The sequence below is a fragment of the Rana temporaria genome, chromosome 2 (genome assembly GCF_905171775.1).
Source record: "Rana temporaria chromosome 2, aRanTem1.1, whole genome shotgun sequence".
Classification (NCBI taxonomy): Eukaryota; Metazoa; Chordata; class Amphibia; order Anura; family Ranidae; genus Rana; species Rana temporaria.
The window spans coordinates 230,530,121-230,551,538 of record NC_053490.1 but is presented as its reverse complement, the minus strand read 5'-3'; the positions used below and the strand labels follow the sequence as shown (position 1 = coordinate 230,551,538).

Here is a 21,418-nt window from a genome sequence, read left to right as displayed (position 1 = left end):
ACAGAGGAGACCAGGGAATGGATACTTGATCTTCTCCGTAGCTTGCTATTGCCACTATTTACCATGGTCATGGACTCTCCAGAAGAATGAGAGAGCCCAGGAAAACAACTGCTGGCGGTGGCAGAAGAAGGGGAGTGGTTTGTCTCACTTCAGTAAAAGTGATCGAGTAGCTGTAGAACTGATCAGATCACTTTTACTAATCATACAATCACTGGTTGCTTTATTATGCACAAGCGTACTAGCCCTTAATCTAAAGGGTTTATTTCCTAATCTATAATAACTGTTGTTTACTACAAAGACTTCTATTTTCAGCAATGAAACCCAAGTGAAAATAACAGTCATGTGGTTGACACAGAAAATTACATATGCTTAGTGAAGAGAGTGTGAATACTGACCAGGTGACCATCTATACCAGTGTGTTTCAACCTTTTTTCTGGCAAGGCATCTTTAAAAATTCTACACAATCTTGAGGGACCTCATTCTAAAGTGTAAAAATTGTAAATGTAGCAGCATCCATACACTTGGGACACCCAACATTAAAAGTGATTTATTCTTACAAAGCAAATCTAATTTTGCACACTGGTACTGACTAGTATTCCAACATTTCTTCTTCCTCATTTTTTCTCTCCCACACAGCAAACGTGACCCCAGTGCTGACAGAGAGGGGAAGATGGGGTCAAACAATGATGCTGTGTAGGTGTCCGATGTCCTCCTTATCAGCCAATGATGTCAGCAGTTAGTTAGAACACTGGTGGCTGGCCTGCACAGTACCCAAGGCTGTAATGTTGCACAATGAAAACCTCTAGCTTTGTGTAACAAAAAAAATCTGGCTTGACCCACCCACTGGCTTGTACACAATTTTTGGGCATGTTGCCAAGGCACCCCTGGTTGAAAAAGGCTAATATATACCTTTATCCACTATCCTATGTTGAAAAACATTGAAAACACATCTACAACTCGAACTTTTATTCTGTTTTGGGCAGAGCAGGAAACAAATAGAACTGCTGTCACGGTCCTTCACCTCTGTAATGACAGAAAGTGATGGGAATTCTCTCCAATAATGACAAATACATACCTGTTTCTAGTCACGTGTAGAAGGGTTAAAATAACTTTCATTTTTTTTACTACTGCACCTACTGTCCTGTCCCAATGACAACCACATTCTCATTATGTCACAAGCACATTTACCATTTAAGCAACAAAAAACTATCTATAGAGCAACTTTATTAATCAAGTCAACCATAATATATGGTAGAAGCTTTACATAATAAAAAAATAAAAAAACAATTAAGGTCCATTTAGACCCAAGGCCCAATACCAACAGAAAAGTATGGTCCACAATCAATTGTTCACTCACATAGTGAAGACAGGATTATATAAAGCCTGGCCCTACTTCACCCTCCTTACAGCTAATTAATTTTTTTTTAAAGATGAACATAAACAATATCCAACACGACATCAGATAAATGGGTCATGCCCCACCCATGCAAACCAGGTTGTATACTATCCATAATTACATGATGAAATGCAGAGCCACCCACAGAAGGTAAAGCCTGGTACACACATTGGTACACTTACTTCAACTTCAACACACATTAAAGTGCATACCACTTCAACATGCTTTTCTGGTACATTTTGAGTGCTTCTGCGATGCTTCCGTGGTGCTTTTTTGAAGCTTTAATAAAGCTTGGTAGAAGCCATGTGTACGTGATGATATTTCATACCTGCAATACCTCCAAAACAAAGCAAAGCTAAAGCTGAATAAAAGCCTCTTAACTACTTGCGGACCAGGTCGGCTCCCCTGCGCGAGGTCACGTAGATCCGGAGATCTACGTCACCTCACGAATCAGCCACTAGGGGCGCGTGCACGCCGCCGGTGGCGAGAACCGGGAACTGTGTGTGTAAACACACAGCTCCCGGTCCTGTCAGGGGGAGAAATGACTGTTCGTCTGTTCATACAATGTATGAACAGCGATCAGTAATTTCCCCTAGTCAGTCCCTCCCCCCCTACAGTTAGAACACACCTAGGGAACATAATTAAGCCCTTCCTCGCCCCCTAGTGTTAACCACTTCCCTGCCAGTGTCATTTTTAGAGTAATCAATGCATTTTTATAGCACTGATCGCTATAAAAATGCCAATGGTCCCAAAAATGTGTCAAAAGTGTCCAAAGTGTCCGCCATAAGGTCGCAGTACCGATAAAAATCGCTAAAACTATGCCCTATTTTTTTGACTGAATGAATGAAAAACTTGCGAACACATGCGTACTGAATCGCCTCAGGGCGCTTGCTATCCATTTCCTTCTATACGTTGCCTTCAGAATAGATGGGTTTTGAGTTTTTTTCTGAAGGCCTGGTGATTCACTTCCGTTCGGATGCTGGTTGGTAAACATCGTTCAAATTCCAATCATGACACTACCTGCCTGGAGTTTGCATGTTATCCCTGTGCCTGCGTGAGTTTCCTCTGGGTACTCCAGTTTCCTCACACACTCCAAAGGCATCTTGATGGATTATTTGGCTCCTGTCTAAATTGGCCCTAGTATGTGTATGTATGAATGGGAGTTAGGGACCTTAGATTGTAAGCTCTTTGAGGGCAAGGATGTGAATGTACAATATACAGTATATGTGAAGAGCTGCTTAAATTGACAGCTTTATATAGGTACCGGTAATAAATTATAATAATAAATATCCAGAGATTAAATCACTGTATAGACTGTTTGCATTGCTCTATTGTGGGCTCAGAAAACAAAGGAATGTCCTACTATCCAAATAATATTCTTCAATTCTAAAAGAGAAAGTTAAATAATAAACTGACAGATAGGGATCAACAGATGGGCAACTTCTGATAGGTGGCACTGGTGGGCGGCACTGAAGGGCATTGATAGTTGGCCCTGAAGGGCACTAATAGGTGGCACTGATAGGTAGCACTGATAGGTGGCACTGATGGGCACTGATAGGTGGCTCTGATGGGCACTGATGAGTGGCACTGATGGGCACTGATAGGCACTGGTAGGCAGCACTGATGATGAGGCACTGATGTGCACTGATTGTCAGCACTGATCGGCACTCATAGGTGGCACTGGTGGTCACAGGTAGGTGGCACTGGTGGGCACTGATAGGCAAAACTGTTTTGCACTGGTAGGTGGCACTGGCAGGTGGCACTGGTGGGCACAGATGTGGCGGCGGTGGCTCTCTGTTCAGGACCGATGTCCCTCTGACAGATGCCAGTGATCTGTTTTTTTTTTTTTTCGTCTAGCGCTGTCAGCATGAAGAAAAAAAGCAGATTACCCGCTCTGTTTACATAATGTGATCAGCTGTCATTGGCTGACAGCTGATCACGTGGTAAGGGGTCGGGATCGGCCCCTTACTCCGATCTGTGATCAGCCGATTCTCTTAGACTCTCTCATGCTCGGGAGGACCTACATGGATGTCCTCCCGGCAATTAAGGCCTTGGCTATAGCGAGGGTGTAAAGGGGTTAATTTGGGCTCAAACAGCAGAAGATCCCATATGGATGATGAGCCAGGCCAAGCCTCACAGTGTATCCTCCTCCAAGCTTCAGAATCAAACAGGGTGTGCACATTCTGATTTTCCCCCAGGTGACTCACAACTTCAGCTCCTCATAGGCTCATCATGGAGATTTCCCCCAAAAATACATAAATGCCACAATAGCCTGATACTGTAAAAAAAACTTTCAATTATTTTTTAAAAGATTGCTCTGACATAAAAACATTAAACATAGCCCAGCATAGATATACGTATGTACAAGTAGTAGCATTGCATTGTATATAGTGTGAATTAAAAACAACAATGTTACATTTATCTTTCAGTTTAGAATTTAATTTGTTTAGATATTCTAAGTATGTTTACTTTTTTATTCATGTTTTCATGCATTTGAAGGCTGAGTGGTGATTGTGTTTTTAATTATTCAATTTTTACTGAGCCAGCTGTTTCTACAGCTCAGATAGCGGTGAACATGTGGAATAAATATTACATCAGTGCTGGGTCTTTGGTTACAGAGACAAATGATTTTGCTGCAGGAATTGTAATAAGAACTCTTAACATTTATATTCTAAAGCTGGTTTCAGTGTTGTAAAATGTTTTTTTTTTTTTTTAACTAAGAGTTCCTGGCATTTCCTTTTTTTTAATACAAACAGATTATAGTAATCTTGGAAGGAGTGCAAAATAATATGTTTTTAAAATTCTTCAATGATTGTACTGTATTTGAGTGAAACAGCCAATCAACAACATAGATGTTGATGTTTACTCTAAAACTCTTAAGATGTATCAATGATACGTTTACCATGACTTGGTACTAAAAGGATTATTCATGAAAGTTTACTAAAGAAAATGAGCACAAACTTGAAATAGTAAACAATTGGTTTACATTAGGGATGAGCCAAACTGTCTGAAGATTGGTTCGAGCAGAAAGTTCAGATGCCAAACGCCAAACTCATTGAAATCAACAGGAGTTAAATCAAAAATGCCCATTTTCTGGATATGGGGGTGGGCACTACCCTGGGTAACATGTACCAGCACATAAAAAAAAATCTTTGAAAGTTATACCTAGTCAGGAACAGTTATTTTTAAAAAGGATAAAAGAGTAACATTAAAAATGCCCAATTTCTTTAAATAACATGCCTAGAACTTGCATGTGAAGGGGTACATCTCTGTGATGTACAGAAATGGCTGAAGCAGCACTGACATTTACAAATGAAAAAGGTGTTTCAAATTGCCAGCAAATGTAATTACACTGCTGGCTTCTTTAAAAAAAAAAAAATAGCACAAAGACACACCAAAAAGTTCCCCAAAGTACATAGCACATGCTTAAAGTGGAGTTCCACCCATTTTTTTATGTTTGTCTGTGCTGCATGCTCTAATCTCATAGTGTTCAGAATGGACAATTTTTATTTAATTTGTTGCTTGTAAATACCTTTATTTTATAGTCCTTCATTACTTCCTCCTCCTTATTTGCCTAGGCTATTTGCAAGGGTTTCTGGGATAGGCATCATGTTTCCCAGTAGTCCTTGCAAACCTGACTGAAACCTATTACATTGCTTGTGCACTGAGCATGTGCGAGATATGCAAAGCTGAAATCCAGGAAGTCATACAGTCTGGCTTCATGATGCCCACACTTAAGATGGCCACGGTCTATTTCTAGATTATAAACTATTTAAATGCTGTAACAACCTAACAAAACAGACCTTAGTTTACAGACTAACTTTACTAGAATACATTAAGCTTGTGTATTACAGGGGTATTTATTTTTAAAAAGTGAAATTGTGGGTGGAACTCCCCTTTAAGGGTGACTGCACTGCACCCATCAACTTCCTGAGAGAAAAAAACAGATGGATACAGTGTACAAGTCAAGTCATGATGCTACTACTCACCAAATGACAGCTCCCCAAGCTGGCATCAACTATATAAGGGAAGGGCCATGGATAGTGGTGACATATTTGACCAGATATTGCCAAGATATGGCCAGCTGCCATATTTGGGCAGTTTAAAAATTGGGGGGTGTAATGGCGCTTGCAATAATTAAAGTATAAAACTAAATAGCCATAGTAACAATTCTCAATGATTTCCAAAATACGAACAAAATATCAGGCAAGTAAGCTCCACCGCTTCCTGTGTATATATGTGTTCCACTCCAGATGAAATCAAATAACCACCCAACATCAACCAGGTAATGTGGAAGGTATTAAGAGTGAAGTAATAATAAGAAATAAGAAAAACAAATGTGCCAATAACAAGCACAGTGTTGATGAAAAAGATATATAATAATCTGAAGAAGTTCAGATAATGATAGCAGCAATAATTTTTTCAAAAAACATAAAAGTGCAAATAAGCAAAATAGCTCCAACTATTCCAAAGTGCATAGTGCAATAATAAATGAAAAATCTAGTGAATAATGTCCAAAAAAGTAGAAGAAGAATTGAAAAAATATATAAAAACATATAAATTCAATATCATGCATGGGTGAAAAAAAACTCAATCCATAAATGACTGCAGTGAAAAGTGTCCCATATAGTTAGTTCACCAAGGAATTATACTATCAACAACAATGTCATCAAAAAAATTTAAAATAAAAAAGAACGTGTCCAGTGCATATACGTGCAGATGAAACCAATCCGATACTCAAAAGGAATTAAAAAGCATAAATATAAAGTGCATAGGTGCTTCACTTCTATTCAAATTCCATGATAATTGCTTCAGTGCATGATGGTAGACGTGCATACATGCTTCCAAATACAAATGCCAAACCTTTCCACAGTGCAGCGGTGAAGATAAAAATTATTTCTGCAAGCCCCTTACCTTGAAGAGGCTTGTATAAAGCCTTTAGTAATATTTAATGGAAGCGTGTCCCACATCCAGCCTGCCGTTCCTTATTGCATAAAAAAAGACTGGGTCCCAACGATGGCACTCAAAAAGAGAATAGGGAGGCTTCCATAGTGTAAGACCATTCACAATTTATTTAAAAAAATGAATAAAAACACTCACAGACAGAGCTGTAATGACAGCGTGTGTAGTACAATTAGTCTCCGCTCTGCGGCCGCGAGCGGATGACGTCACCAGCAACCCTCCTCTTCCTCACGCGTATAGTGACAACCAACGTCACTTAATCATAGGATGGGATATTTGGGCAGTGGTGTCATCATTATCTCCACTCCTTTGGTTACGCGGGCCCGGGTTCCTGGCTATGTAAGTCTATAGTGCTGGTGACATCAGTAGTTGCTAGGAACGCAGCGGTTACATTGGTGCTTGGTGTAAATGCACTGCTACAATTTCTGTTAATGTAAAAATGCCCATTACTTTGAGGGTCAGTGAAAATGTCCCTGTTACATTGGTGATCAGTGTTAATGATTCTGTTACATCGGTGGTCAATGTAAATGTCCCTGTTTCTTTTGTGATCTGTATAAATGTTCATATTTCCTAAGTGATCAGTGTAAATGTTCACATTACTTTGGTGGTCAGTGTAAATGTTCCTCTCAATTCCCCTGTTCTTGGGGGATATTCAGATTTAACTGTTATCTGATTTGTTCACATTTATTGGGGCAAGTTTCCTCCTACTGGCCACTGATGTTGGGTCATTCTTCTTCAAAAAGCATTTACCCTCCCACTAACCACCAACCCCATGCATTTCCTGACCCATGGGATCAGCGCATTTTTTGTCTCACTGACCACCAATATGGGCCATTTTTCCTCCCAGGAACCACTAATGCCAGGGCATTTCTCCCTCCCCTGCTTATGCCAGGGACCCCCCGCCCCTCCATTTTGCCTCCCTCTGCCCAGTGATGTAAGGGACGCTAACATACATACTATTGACACCTGCACTCTGAAAACTATGTTGCAAATCACATAGTGCTGACCATTACACTCTATATACCATGTAAAATGTTACATACTACATAGACCTAACACCTGCACTATATGGGCTATGTTGTGTTCTGTCTAAAGTTTGAATTTCCTTAGCCGTTGCTTATTACTGTTTAGATTGCAAATATTTTTAAGATGTTCTTCCCCAAGGTAGGCTCAGACAAAAAAATTGCTCTCTGACTGTTTTATTTTAATAAAATAATCCTTCATTATGTGTGTCTGTAAGACTTTCACTTGTAGCAAAATAATTAATGTGGGTACAAGGACTGCAGACTGTGTACAGTGTAAACTATAAGTATGTTCAGACTCTATTTTACCATGCCCCTTTAACCTATGCCAAACATTTAGTGCAATGCAGCCACAGTCTATTTTTGCCACATCCTTTTTGTTTCTTCTCAAGATGTTCCTCTTTCCCAAGATGTGAAATTGGGAAACATGCAGGAAAAATAGTGGGTGTGGCGCTGCTCTTTGAATGTGTGTTTAAAGTGCTAGTACACTATTCCTTATCAGAATACTCTATTTGGTAAACCTTAGTGGCTAGCCTTCTAATACCACAAATTGTGTTAAATAATGCACATAGGTAAAAGTGGCAGGTGCTGAGTATGGCCCGGATTCAGATAGGAGTTACGACAGCGTATCTCCGGATACGCCGTCGTAACACTGAGTGTGCGGGGTCGTATCTCTGCGCCTGATTCGTAGAATCAGTTACGCATAGATTTCCCTAAGATCTGACCGGCGTAAGTCTCTTACACCATCGTATCTTAGGCTGCATATTTACGCTGGCCGCTAGGTGGCGCTTCCGTAGATTTATGCGAGGAATATGCAAATTAGGTAGATACGCCAATTCAGAAACGTATGTCCGCCCGGCGCATTTTTTTACGTCGTTTACGTTAGGCTTTTTCCGGCGTAAAGTTACCCCTGCTATATGAGGCGTATCCTATGTTAAGTATGGACGTCGGGCCAGTGTCGAATTTTCCGTTGATTATGTCGTTTGCGTAAGTCGTTCGCGAATAGGGCTGGGTGTAATTTACGTTCAGGTCGAAAGCATTGGCTTTTTGCGGGTTAATTTGGAGCATGCGCACTGGGATACATTCAGGGACGACGCATGCGCCGTTAGCCAAAAACATAATTTACGTGAGGTCAGCCATCATTACCATACAACACGCCCACTGCATGGAGAATTTGAATTCTGCAGACTTAGGCCGGACCACATACGTTACGCCGCCTTAACTTAGGGCGCAAGTTCTTTCTGAAAACGGAACTTGCACCCTAATTATCTGAAACACGTTACGCCCGCCGATAGATACACAATTATATCTGAATCCGGGCCTATATATCTATATCTATCCATATATATATATATATTGATAGATAGATAGATAGATAGATAGATAGATAGATAGATAGATAGATAGATAGATAGATAGATAGATAGATAGATAGATAGATAGTATGACAATCCAATCCTGGTTACATGTGTGTTAATACATTTTTCTTACCATAAAGTGACAAGTGCTATTTGTATGTGAACAAACCACATTGGGAAACATGCAACATTGAGTTCAAAACGGACATTTAACCATTAGGTCATTCAAATTTTTCTGCCATACTCACTTGGTAATGTCATACTTGCATTTGTCTATTAAAGCAAAGGCAGATTACTGTTTGTTGGGTATTGTTACAGTTTACATATTATTTAAACTGTTAAAATATTGTTATATACTAGTTTTTTTAGGAGCTTCTGTTTTATTTCAGATTGTCAGTAAAAAAATAAAAAATTCTGGAAATAAAATGCTGGAGGTTTGAAACCTTGGTTGGGATATAACTAAATAGATTGCAGTGTGAATGACCCCTTAATGTACATCTTGTGCTGTAGGTGCAGAGGTGGCTCTAGGCTTTGTGAGGCCTTAGGCAAAACTTGGACATGAGGCCCCACTCACGCCCATAATGGGAAAAATAATTTAAGCAAGAAAAATGGCTGCAGAAAATGCACGGATCTAGCACACAGGTGATCAGCACCACTTCCAGGGCACCCTCCTCACCCATCAGATATATTCAGCCAATGCAAGAGGGGGGGTCTAGAGGGGGAGGGGAGAAAGAGAGACTGGTGATAGAGAGATTCGATGGCGCCGACATTAGTATTGATCACAGGCAAATTAGTTGGCCACGAGGCCCCTGTGAGTGTGAGGCCTTCGGCGACCGCCTAATTTGCCTAATTAGAGAGCCGCCTCTGTGTAGGTGCTACGGGGTTCATTCATTTTTAGATTCATGGCTGAAAACAAATGACCCTGAACCCTCAGTGTACCACAACGCATGCAAAAGATGGCACCACACCAAGCTAAAAAAAACAAATACGTATAAACCCTTTAATATAGAAAACCTAATGCAATGGAACGTTTGTGTTGCCTTGAAGTTTGTTAGAAAACAATATGTCAGGTACATTTTTTGGTGGCAACTAGTCACCAACAGAATTAGGACAAACTTCTCATCTGCTCCTATAGCTTCTTTTCCTCGCTAGTCAAATCAACTTCATCAGTGCTTCCTCCCTTGTAAGCATGTATGTGTTCTCTGTGGACATGTTCCTGATTGTGTTCATGCAGTACTAGTGATTGTAGTGCTATGGACATGTTACTGAATTATGACTGAATTGTAAATTTTAAGGTAAGGCGGCCCTCAGTCCCTAGGCATGACCCATAAGTGCCATGTAGTTAATTATTTTCGGTATTTTTTTAGTACTGACAATTTACACAGCACTTTTACATGCTGTAAATTCACATCAGTCCTTGCTCCCAAGGAGTTTACAATCTGAAGTCTTATCTCATGCATATATACTCGCGCATACATATTAGGGAGAAAGTAAACAGAAGCCAAATAACCTACCAGCATGTCTTTAGGGTAAGGGAGGAAATTGGATTACACTGAGGAAACCCATGCAAGCACAGGAGCAACATGTAAACTCCATGCAGATAGTGTCCTGACTGGGATTTGAATCAGGGATTCCAGTACTACAACCACTAAGCCACTGTGTTGCCCATGAGGCCCCGTACACACGTCCGAGAAACTCGACGGGCAAAACACATAGTTTTGCTCGTCGAGTTCCTTGTGAAGCCGCCGAGGATCTCGGCGAGCCAAGTTTCCTCATTGACTAACGAGGAAATAGAGAACATGTTCTCTATTTGGCCCGATGAGATCCTCGTCGGTTTCCTCGGCCAAAAGTGTACACACGTCCGGGTTTCTCGGCAGAATACGGCTCCGATCGAGTTTCTGGCTGAATTCTGCTGAGAAACTCGGTCGTGTGTACCTGGGCCTTACTCTAAAAACAGCAATATACCCAGAGCGAAGCCTGGTTTCTATGGTTATATGATTATACAAGGGTATATGATTTTATGTGTATCATGTATAAATGGGCCTTACAGTAGTTTTTAGTTCCTTTACAGCTAAAAAAAAAAAAGCTGTCAACTGTCTCATATTATACATAATGAACCCTTTCAAAAGTGTGTTTCTGTAATCACTGTACAGATCAGTAGGCACAAAAGGATTACATGATTTGATAAATATAGTACTGCTTTGATGTCTAGACCTAAATAGTCTGAGCTCTTAGTTCTGGTGTTGCTAAGTGCAGAGCTGGAAAGAGCTGTGTCTCCTTTCATGACGGTGCTACATAGCAAAATTAAGCTGTGTACTGAGTGACAGAAGGATTTCATTTCAGCTGTATTATTGTATTTCCCCGAATGGGTTGACTATGTATATTTTTCAGTGAACTGTACTGTCTGGCACATTGTGTCAAATTTTTGAAGGCACGTTTTGCTTTCGTGGGTGGTGGGATCCAGGAATTTTGGATAATATGAAATGTAAAGGATACTGGCATGATGATTGTCTGTAAAACAAAGATGTATGATCTTGTTTGTATTTTAAAGAAAGCTACGTGGTGATCAGTAGTAATTGAAAACATGATTTTTAAATTAAAATGTTTCTGAATATTGTGCTCTTTTAAGCCTGACATCATGCACAAGTCTTCTTGAAAATGGATTGAATATTTCTGCCAAGTTGATGTTAGGATGGAAAGTTTTGGGTTTAGGTCAGACGTGGCATTTGACAACTCTCATTTACTTATCATAGTTGGCTTAAGTTGTCTAAAAAACACATCCCTAATTTGTTCCAAAGAGCACTTTGTGCAGTTTGCTGCTTTAGAAATTCGACATATTTCCATAAGTGATAACATTGTTGAGTGACATCAGATACTGTTTTTCTATTATTACTCCTATGGCATTGTTTACCTGCGTGACATGTTGCAGTTCAGTTATTTTGTTGTAAAAGGCCTTTTCAACCTCCTGTGGATTATTAAAGGGTCAGACCATCCAAAACTGATATTTCAGTTACAAGTAGGGCCTAGTAGACAAGTTAATTTGTTGTTATTTGAGGTTTACACAATAAGGAAAAATAGTGTGAAAATATAAAAAATTTAAGAATAAAGGGCATGATGGGACTGTGACGCCATAAGGGTGGGGTCGCCGGGTGACATCACCCGATGACCACGCCCCATGCCTATATAAATCGTTGCGCACCGCGCACACGGCATTACAGTGGGAGTGATCATTGAGTCAACATCGGAAGAAGAGAAGAGGGAAGAAGATGACGCAGAAGACCAGGCCGCCACTAGTAAAAGGGCTGGAAGAAGATAGAGGAGGAGCCTGGCAGAAGGCAACGGAGAGCAGGAGAAGAGGGAAGAACAGAGAAGACCAGGTCACCGCTAGTAGAAGAGCTGGAAGACGATAGCAGAGGAGCCCGGCAGAAGGCACCGGAGAGCGGGAGAAGACACCGGAGAGAGCGGAAAAGTCGGAAAAGAAGACCCCCAAAGTCGGAAGAAGACCCCCGAAGCTGCCTAATAAATTACTTTAAAAACCTGTCTAGTGTGTTTTTTTTCTTGATACCTTTTCCCCCAGGTGAATGGGTAGGGGTATGATGTATCCCATACTCATTTACATAGAGTGGGGTGTCGGGAAGAGGCCCTTGTCCTCATCAACATGGGGACAAGGTGCTTTTTGGTGGGGGGCCACAGGGTACCCCCCTTCCCCAAAACACCTACCCCCCATGTTAAGGGCATGTGACCTGGTACAGTTCAGGAGAGGTGGGGGCGCTCACTCGTCCCCACCCCCTTTCCTGACCGGCCGGGCTGCGTGCTTGGATAAGGATCTAGTATGGATTTTGTCAGCGTTGGGGGTTCCCCTTAAGATCCATAACAGACCTAAGGGCTTGGAATGCTCTTGTAGGGGGAACCCATGCCAGTTTTTTATTTAAATTTGCCGTAGAGTTCCCCCTCATAATAAGCCACTGGCAAAGTCCCCTGTCTTGGAGGCGACTTCAAGTCACCCCAAGTCGTGCTGTGGTTCACGCTCAAGTCGTGTCCAAGTCGCCTGGCAAAGTCCCACACAAAGTTGTGTTGCCCCTGTGTGAACCGGCTCTAACTGTTATTCCTGTAAGTGTTTTTAATTGTGGGGAATGATAAAACATTTTTTAAATGGAGAGGCTGTTGCCTTTTTGTCTCATTTAACATATGGTGGGGATTTACAAGAGCAGAAAGAGGAAGACCCGATATTCAGACTTTAAGAGGATGACACTGATAAGAGTATGATTATTGTTTTAGAGGTGAGCAGGCCTTTCATCTGGTGGTAGAAGAGCACTTGTCACAAGAAAAATTGGAGTCATTTTTGTTTACACAGAGCATTGGGTGCTGGACTGTTTATTATTTAATTCCATTTGTCTTTGATTTTATTTTTGATGATTATATATTACAATAAACTACACAAAAAATAAAAGTGACAGATTTTTTTGTTTTCTTTTATTGTTTTTGAATACTTGCTGCATGCACATATGTAATCACCATGCTTTCAGTCGACCCCCTGATCATTAGGTCTCATGCATACTGGACGATTTGGCCATCTCTCCTAGATGCCTTTTCCCCTGGCAGTGGCATTTTGGCAGAAAAAACGATTGGCGCTGGTAATTGCATGCAACACATTTAGGTGCATTTAGGCGTGTTAAGAGCTTAGGTGTTGATTCATTTCAGAATAATAATCTATTCTGGCCATTGAAATGTATTAATGCTCAAGCACTAAATGCACCCAGCGTTAACACGCATTTAGAAGCATTTACACATGGCAAACTTTTTTTCTGACAAAAGCTGCTCCTCCTGGACACTTAACTATTCTTTGCAAAGTGACGCTTTACCTCATTTGATAAGCTCTGGAGCAAGTGCATTTGCAGTGCACAATATATTGGCCTTTAATATATCAACCCCATAAGCTAACATACAGGGTCATTTAGAGGCAGAAAAAAAAAACGCCAGTTGCCCCTAACAGCAGCGTTAAAAACATCCAGTGTGTAGGAGGCCTTAGTAGCTTTGTTGTTAAATGAGCATGAATTACCAACAAAGCCATTGATAATTCCCAGGTGCAGGAAGGACAAGGTAAGAGCCGGTTCACACTGGGGCGAATTGGGATCCGACTTGAAGTCGCCTCAAGTCGTCCCAAGTCGCGCTGTCGAGAAAAACAATGCAAGTGAATGGGAGCGGTTTTAATACACACGACTCGAGTCGCTCCGACTTCAAAAGAAGTTCCTGTACTACTTCAATCCGACTTGTAGGCGATTTGTACCCATTGATTTCAATGGAAGTCTGATCCAATTCTGATCCAAGTCTGATCACTGTCTTAACTGAAGCGACTTTCCAGGAAGATAACATGCATTTCTCAGGCAAACCTCTCCCTCCCCTAGAGCTGATTGTTGTTTGATTGGCCACTGGAAAGTCTCCTGTCCTGGAGACAACTTCAAGTCGTGTTGTAAATCGCCCCAGATCGCCCTGTGGTTCATGCTCAAGTCGTGTCGGAGTCGACTCTGAAAGTCGCGCTGGAAGTCGTGTCGCCCTAGTGTGAACCGACTCTAAAGCTTATGCTATGGAATCAATAATTTCTGAATCACTAACCCAAAATAAGAATAGCATTTTTCTGAAGTCTCATTACAAGTCAGTAAGTCAGGGGCACTGAAGCCACGCACAGCCAGGAAACTAGCATTTATAACAGGCCGGTATTGACAGCCTACATACATTTGTGCCATCCAACAAAGGAGTCTATGTGAAAGTTAGCAGGTGGGCCTACAGTGCTACATGAAGGTTCATATTATATTTGTGACTCTACATATTTTATCATGTGTAAAATATGTTAATAAAAATTAGTTTATTTTTGTGTTCTTTGGACAAATCTGCAAAACCTGTGTCATAATGTTTGATTCTACATTATGTACCTTAATAATAATTCTAGCTGTATTCATTTTTTTCCAGTATGCCTCGGAAGACACAAAGGCTCTCATTCCAGTGATGGTAGTTAAACAAGGTAAAGTCTGCAGTTTTTTGATTAGTCAATAAATTTAGGAATACAAGAATGTAAACATAAATGTGTCAGTGAAAACAGTTTTGAAACCAGAAATGTTCCTAACAGCTGAAAAAATTGAAAACACTTGGCAGAGCTTGATAGAACAATTACAAAGAGTGAACAGCTTAGTAACAAAAAAAATACACAGTCTGAGAAGCAACAGACTGATGAGCTCACCTAACTCTCTGCCTGAAGTTCAAATGTAAGCATGATGATGGGCACCACCAGGGCCGGTACTAGGCAGGGGCGGGGCGGGCAGCTGCCCTGAGCGCAATGATTTAGTGCAGGAGGAGGGCGCAGTTTGCCTGGTACAATCATGTCCACCACAGAACAGGCTGCAGAATGTAACACAGCAGACAGAGAGCGGCTTTGTCCCTGCATGTAAGCTCGATCGTAGCGCCCGCCCCCTGTCTGCACTGTGCACTATACCACTGCATGTGAGTGATAGAGTGGAGCATCGGCTATCAGTGCTTTCCCTCTCCTAAACAGCGTCTTCTCTCCCCCCTCTCCACTCATCTCTATCACTCCTACTTTCACTTTCACAATGTCCCGGTGTCCGAGGGACCTCACCAGCTCTGCCCCCCTAATCTCATAAATGTTATCTCTCTCTTGGAGCCCATTCCTCCTCTTTGTAGTGCCCCCTCCTCCTGTGTCCTTTTCCTTGGACCCCCTCCTCTCTAGCTGATCAGCCAAGCTGACTGATGTCTCTGTGCTGCTGGGCTGCCACTCACTATTCAGCAAACAGGTAACTAACATACTTTCATGCTTCATATCACTGTTAAAGGGGCTGTAAACCTTCATGTTTTTTTCACCTTAATGCATCCTATGCATTAAGGTGAAAAAACTTTTGTCACTGACCAGCCCCCAGCCCCGTGTTTTACTGACCTGAGCCCGTTTGTTCCCGTGCCGGAGACACGCAAACGCTCTCTAGCCGGGGGTCTCGGCTCTTCATTGGATAGATTGATAGCAGCGCAGCCATTGGCTCCTGCTGCTGTCAATCAAATCCAATGATGCGGACGCCGGGGGTGGGGCTGAGTCTGGCACTCTGTGTTTATGCACGCAAATGCTGGACTCAGGAGCGCGCACGCTTGGTAAACCCCCAGGGAGAGTGCTTCTCCTAGGGGATTTTCCGATGCGAGAAGGAGCCGCGAGCGGCGTTGACGGCGATCAGGGTCACTCTGTGCAAAACTAACTGCATAGGTGTTGTGTGTATCCCCATGCCAGTACCCCATTCTTATCTACTGGGACATGAGGCTGCATGGACACAGCCACCTTATCCTAACATGACATACAGGTGCAGGTCCCAATAGAAGTGAATGATACGCTGGCACAGGGATGCACACAATGTCTGTACATCCCCTTGCTGATAAAAGAGAGCTCTGCACAGGACACACATGTCTGCACCACCTTAGTTGTGTGGATGGGGGGGATCTGCTCAGTTTTCTGTGATCGGACATAGGCCGATTAAAAAAATATATATACGGATTCATTTATGGGCAGCCTCCAGCTTACAATACACTATACAATCTGATTGTACAATATCTTTTGGATCTACCACCAACTATGTAGTACAAAGGCCTGACTGATTGGATACTAGTTAAATTAATTGTTTAGGTTTGTCCATATATTACAATATTTTGGTAAATCTAACAGAGATTGCGTAGAGATTGTACAATCAGATTGTATAGTGTATGCTCACCTACAGAATAGTGTTCTTGTGCATGAGTAATAACAATGACAAATGTTTTCATGTTTTCCCTGTTATCTTTATTCTCATCTTTGCAGATTTATTTTCCTAGGAGCTTTGTCTTTGAGTCCATTAAACACCCGGACACATTGTCTAAAGATGGGTACACACTGGGGTTGCGCCAATACCTGTTTTCCACTGGCAATTAGGAGTACCAATACTTGCTCAAGTACTCACTGATACCAGTAACTGATACCTTTTGTGGCGAGATATGAGCCTATACAAAATTAATGGGTTCATATCATACTGCAAAGAATCGCATGTGATTTGAACAGGAATGCAGTGCGATTTCCTGCACCACTCCTGTGTGAACCCAGGCTGAAGTCACTATGACAAGGCATGGGATTCGGACAGGAATCGCACCGTATTCCTGTTCATATCACATGCAATTCTTTGCAGTGGAATATGAGCCCATTCATTGTGTATGAGCTCAAATCACACTGCAAAATATTGTTTTTAGGTATCGAAGCATTTACATGAGTACAAGTACTTGTGCAAATGCTTAGTGTCAGCAGCGATAGCGGTATCAGTACAACCCTAGTACACGCTATTTTTTTCCAGCAGGCTGAACAGATTCCTGCCTTCACTCAAACAAGATGGATGGAGGAATCCCCCTTCTTTTCTTTAGTACTCTGACAGCAGGACTCCTCCACTGTCAGAATACAATGATCGGAGCTGCCCATACATCGAAAGAGGTTTTTGAGCAAGACCAAGATCATGTTTAGTTCGTTCTAGCGCATCATTTATAATCTTCAGAAATCACCCTCGGGCAGCCAAGTTACTCATTATTGGCTGCGAACCCCATCAAAGCAAAGCGGTGTACTTTGTGATCATTGTGATGACCAATCACAAATTTAAATAGAAATAATGGTGCACTCCGCAACCATTACATATGTTTTTTTATGCTGCTTCTAGCTCCACCCCCTGCTCTGCGGGGGGGGGGGGGGGGGCGCATTTTGGCATCCCCGCCCTGGGCACTGAAATACCTTGTCCCACCACTGGGCACCACTCACACTTTATGTGTAAAGAAGAAGGAAAGGTTATCTAATAGTAATCTTTAAATGTTGCCAGCCCTCTGCCTTTATTAATGCTGCACACCATTTGTAATAATTACCACTATATATGCCTGTTTTATCTGTTTTCTAGTAGTCACAGCTCTGAGTCCAGGTTGGCTGCTGTGGCTGATGGGAGGAGACTCCAACAATGCCCCAGAGCATTGGCGCTGGGAATTCCTCACCATTTTCAGCACTCACAGCTGCTGCCAGAACCCAGAGCTGTGTGGTCATGTGGTACTAAAACATTATCATACTACAAAGTGGCTTAATGATCAGTAATTCTGCCTTGCAGTACTGGGGTCCTTGGTTTAAATCCCAGGCAAGACGTCATCTCTATTGAGTTTGGATGTTCTCCCTATGCTTGCATAGGTTTTCTGACACACTCCAATTGCTTCTTTAAGGATTGTGCATGCTTGATAGAGAGACCTTAGATTGCAAGCTCCTGGAGATTAGGGACTGATGTGGATGCACTGTGTAAATTGTCAGTGCTATATAAATACCTGTAATGAATATTTTTTATTTTTTTTTATGTAATGCCACAAAAGCATATTATATATGGCCTTTTTGTAGGACTTGAAGTTTGAATGAATCACTCCTAATAGCTGCATGGATATTGAAATATTTGAAAAATCCCAGATGTTTGGCAACTGAATCTTATACACGGCACAGAATTACTTAACTTATACTATAATTTAAATTAAATGAAGATGTTTTTATAAACCTGCATCAAACAACTGAATAAATTATGTGATTTCTGCATTCTATGTGTTGGATATTATATGTGTGAGTGGAAGAACAAAGATGCTTAATACTTTGCAGAAGGGGGTGTTGCACAAATATGTACGGTAATTAGAATTCAGTAAGTTTGATTTCTTACTAGAAACATTGATCAAGCTCTACACTCTGTTTGCAATGGGACTGCTAAAAAAAAAATATGAAGTTTACATTACAAGTTTAATTCCAAAACTAGATAGTAAACATGAGTAAATTGTTGAAAATTGGACAGACTGTACAATTCACTCTCATGATCCTGTTCACTGAGTTTGGATGCAGTGGTCAGCCAGTTTTTTTTTTTTTTACTATTTTTTTTTACTCTGATTTGTTAATGAACTCATGGATTTACAGATGCATTGTTATTAAGGCTGTGTTCTATGACCCAAAGATTCAAAGTATGAGAACTGTAGTGTAGGAATCTTTTAAAATCCAGTTCCCAAGTAAAACCCTGTGCAATTTTATTATGAAGACCATCTGGACAGCTTAAAGGAGTTGTAAAGGAAAAAAAAATTGTGCCTAAAATGAATGGGGTGGATTCAGTAAGCAATTGCGTCTGCGTATCCATAGTTACGCAGCGCAATTGCTTAGTTGCGCCGGCGTAACGACTTTTCTGTATTCAGAAAGCTCGTTACGCCGACTGCAGCCTAAGATATGACTGGCATAAGGCTCTTATGCCGTCGTATCGTAGGCTGCATTCTTACGATGGCCGCTAGGTGGCGTTCCGTAAGAGGGCGCAAGTCGTACCTGAATCCACCCCAGTGTCTGCAAGGTAGACAGACAGAATAGTGTAATGATTCTGTTAAAAATTAGTAAATACCTATTAAATTCCTTCATCTATATCACCTCCGGCATTCTAGTTTCTGTTCTCTCATTCACTTCCTGGTTTACGGCGCTCCTTTATGTAAGAACTACATTTCCCAGTATGAATTGCGGCATGCCCAGTAATTCACACCTCCTTGAAGTCTCTAACACGTAGAGATCGTCCTGCCGCACAGATGTAGTTCCCAGGAGGGGGTGAGCACGTTACTGACCACCGCAGTAAAGCCTCCCTTCAGGGTGGTCAGTAAAATCAGACAAACAGGAAGTGAACAGAACAGAGAAAAAATAGAGCAACTTCTGAGCAAAAAAGAACAATGAGGAAGTGAAAAGAGGAATGTCTGCAGGTAAAGGATGCTTATTATGAGAAAAAAATGTTTTCCTTTACAACCCCTTTAAGGGTATATTAAAGTAATTTAAATGAGCTTCTAATAGCAAAACTTTTGTGCTCCAGGTATGTGTGTGACCCTTGTGCCTGCCAGGACCAATGGAGTCTCGCCAGGATCTCTACTACATGTGCTCTCCCATTTAGAGCTACTACCTTACATTCAGCTGTTCCCGAGAGGGACATAGAGCCAAATCCATCTCAATCAAGAGCTGCTGTCAATCACCGCTGTGAAGAAAGAAGAGGGAGGTGGATTTGGCTCTGTATCCCTCTCGCTTTGCCTGTGGTGCTGAAAATGGCTCCATGTAAATTTGTCATCCTAATCTGGAGTGCACATCTAGTGGAGCCTCCAGTGAGACTCCAAAGGTCCAGGGTGTATATCAAGTGTCAGGCAGCACAGCTTGGGGTCAGTATGAGGATGAGAAACCTCAGAGGAGAAAAATTTTAACAACAGTAAGAGCATGTAAGTTCTGCTATTAGCAGCTCATTTGGAACAGCTGCACATAAGATTGTAGCTCTATTTGGGAGTGTACATGTGGTAGAAATCCTGGCAGGACTCCATAGGCCCCTGGAAGACCAGGGGCACCCACATTCCTGGAGCATGTAAATTCTGCTATTAACGTGTTATTAAACCCACAACAGTAAAATCAGTGTGTATATGCAGCAAAGCAAACTTGTTATACTCACTGTGGAACCTAATCCTCTGAATTGCGTAAAAAGGCTGTTTGATCCTGTCTTCTCTGTTCCTCCCCTTCTTCCACAATCCCCAAACCATTTCCATAAAATAGAACCTTGGGGACAATTTGCACATGCTCAGTTTGGTGTGTATTGCTAGAGAGGTTTTTTTTTGTATTCTTGTTGGGTGCATGTGATCAGCACAAGGCCGATCAGCACTGTCCAGACAGAGGGTCAGGGGTCCTGCAGCCTCATAGGACAGTCTGAGTAGAAGGAAAACTCCTCCTAAAAGCTTTAACTAGACACTGTATACTGCTGATGAGAAAAAATATTTAGCAGTTTATATTTACTAAAACTATTGCATCTCCAGGTTCGGTGTACTGTGGGAGACCAGATATAGTGAATGCCAGGTCCTAGGTTTAGTAACACTTTAATAGCTCATTTAGAAAAAAAGTTGATTTAATATCACTTTAAGTCTGTTTGATAACATTTAATTTTTCAAATATGTAATTTGTCAACTACTCTAAAGACTACATGATATTTTTACAGGTTTTCAAAATATTACTAAATCGACAGCTGCGCCTCCACCAACAGTACAAAGTACAGGTATTTATCTTGTCTAGTCCTACATCCCGATACTTTTGCTGTCATTCATATTTTAAATGCATGCATTTCCATATAAAATTAATCAGCTAGGCACATTCAATCTAAACATTCACAAGATTCTGAAGTGACTGAAAATGTATAACTTTGCAAATCCTAAGTATTTTTGCATGTAAACTAGCTTTGAAAATGTCTCCAGGAATGCAATTCTTTGTCCTGTATCTGTGTGTTTACAATCGTTCAACCCTGTTTAACCCAGGAGGACATGTTAGAGACACTTGTACATTTGAGCTCTGTGAGAGCTTACACTTTTGCTGCCAAGTGGAGCTGCTGCCCAGATGAAATCAATCTGCAGCATCTTCATGACATCACAGGACAGAAACTACATTGAGTACACAGAACAAAGTGCAGTTAAAGTAAATGATATTCTACGTATAACTTTACTGTTGTATGTTATGGCAATGCAAAATGTCTGAAGTAAAAGAGTTCTTGTTATATTTATTTTACACATGCATGTAGGTTATCTAACTCACCAGATACCACCCCCAACAACCGTTAAAAACGTTA

The 21,418-nt window shown here is 41.3% G+C and overlaps 1 protein-coding gene across 50 annotated transcripts in view; it reads left to right on the top strand.

Moving 5' to 3' along the window:
* LOC120926536 (ABI family member 3 binding protein) overlaps nt 1-21,418 on the top strand; it is a 454,839-nt gene that overhangs the window by 193,301 nt on the left and 240,120 nt on the right. For all 50 annotated transcript variants that reach the window (XM_040336550.1, XM_040336548.1, XM_040336547.1 and 47 more), the window contains exons 7-8: nt 14,706-14,757; nt 20,798-20,854. In XM_040336550.1, coding sequence (XP_040192484.1) covers nt 14,706-14,757; nt 20,798-20,854 — 109 coding nt within the window. The remainder of the gene's footprint in view (nt 1-14,705; nt 14,758-20,797; nt 20,855-21,418) is intronic.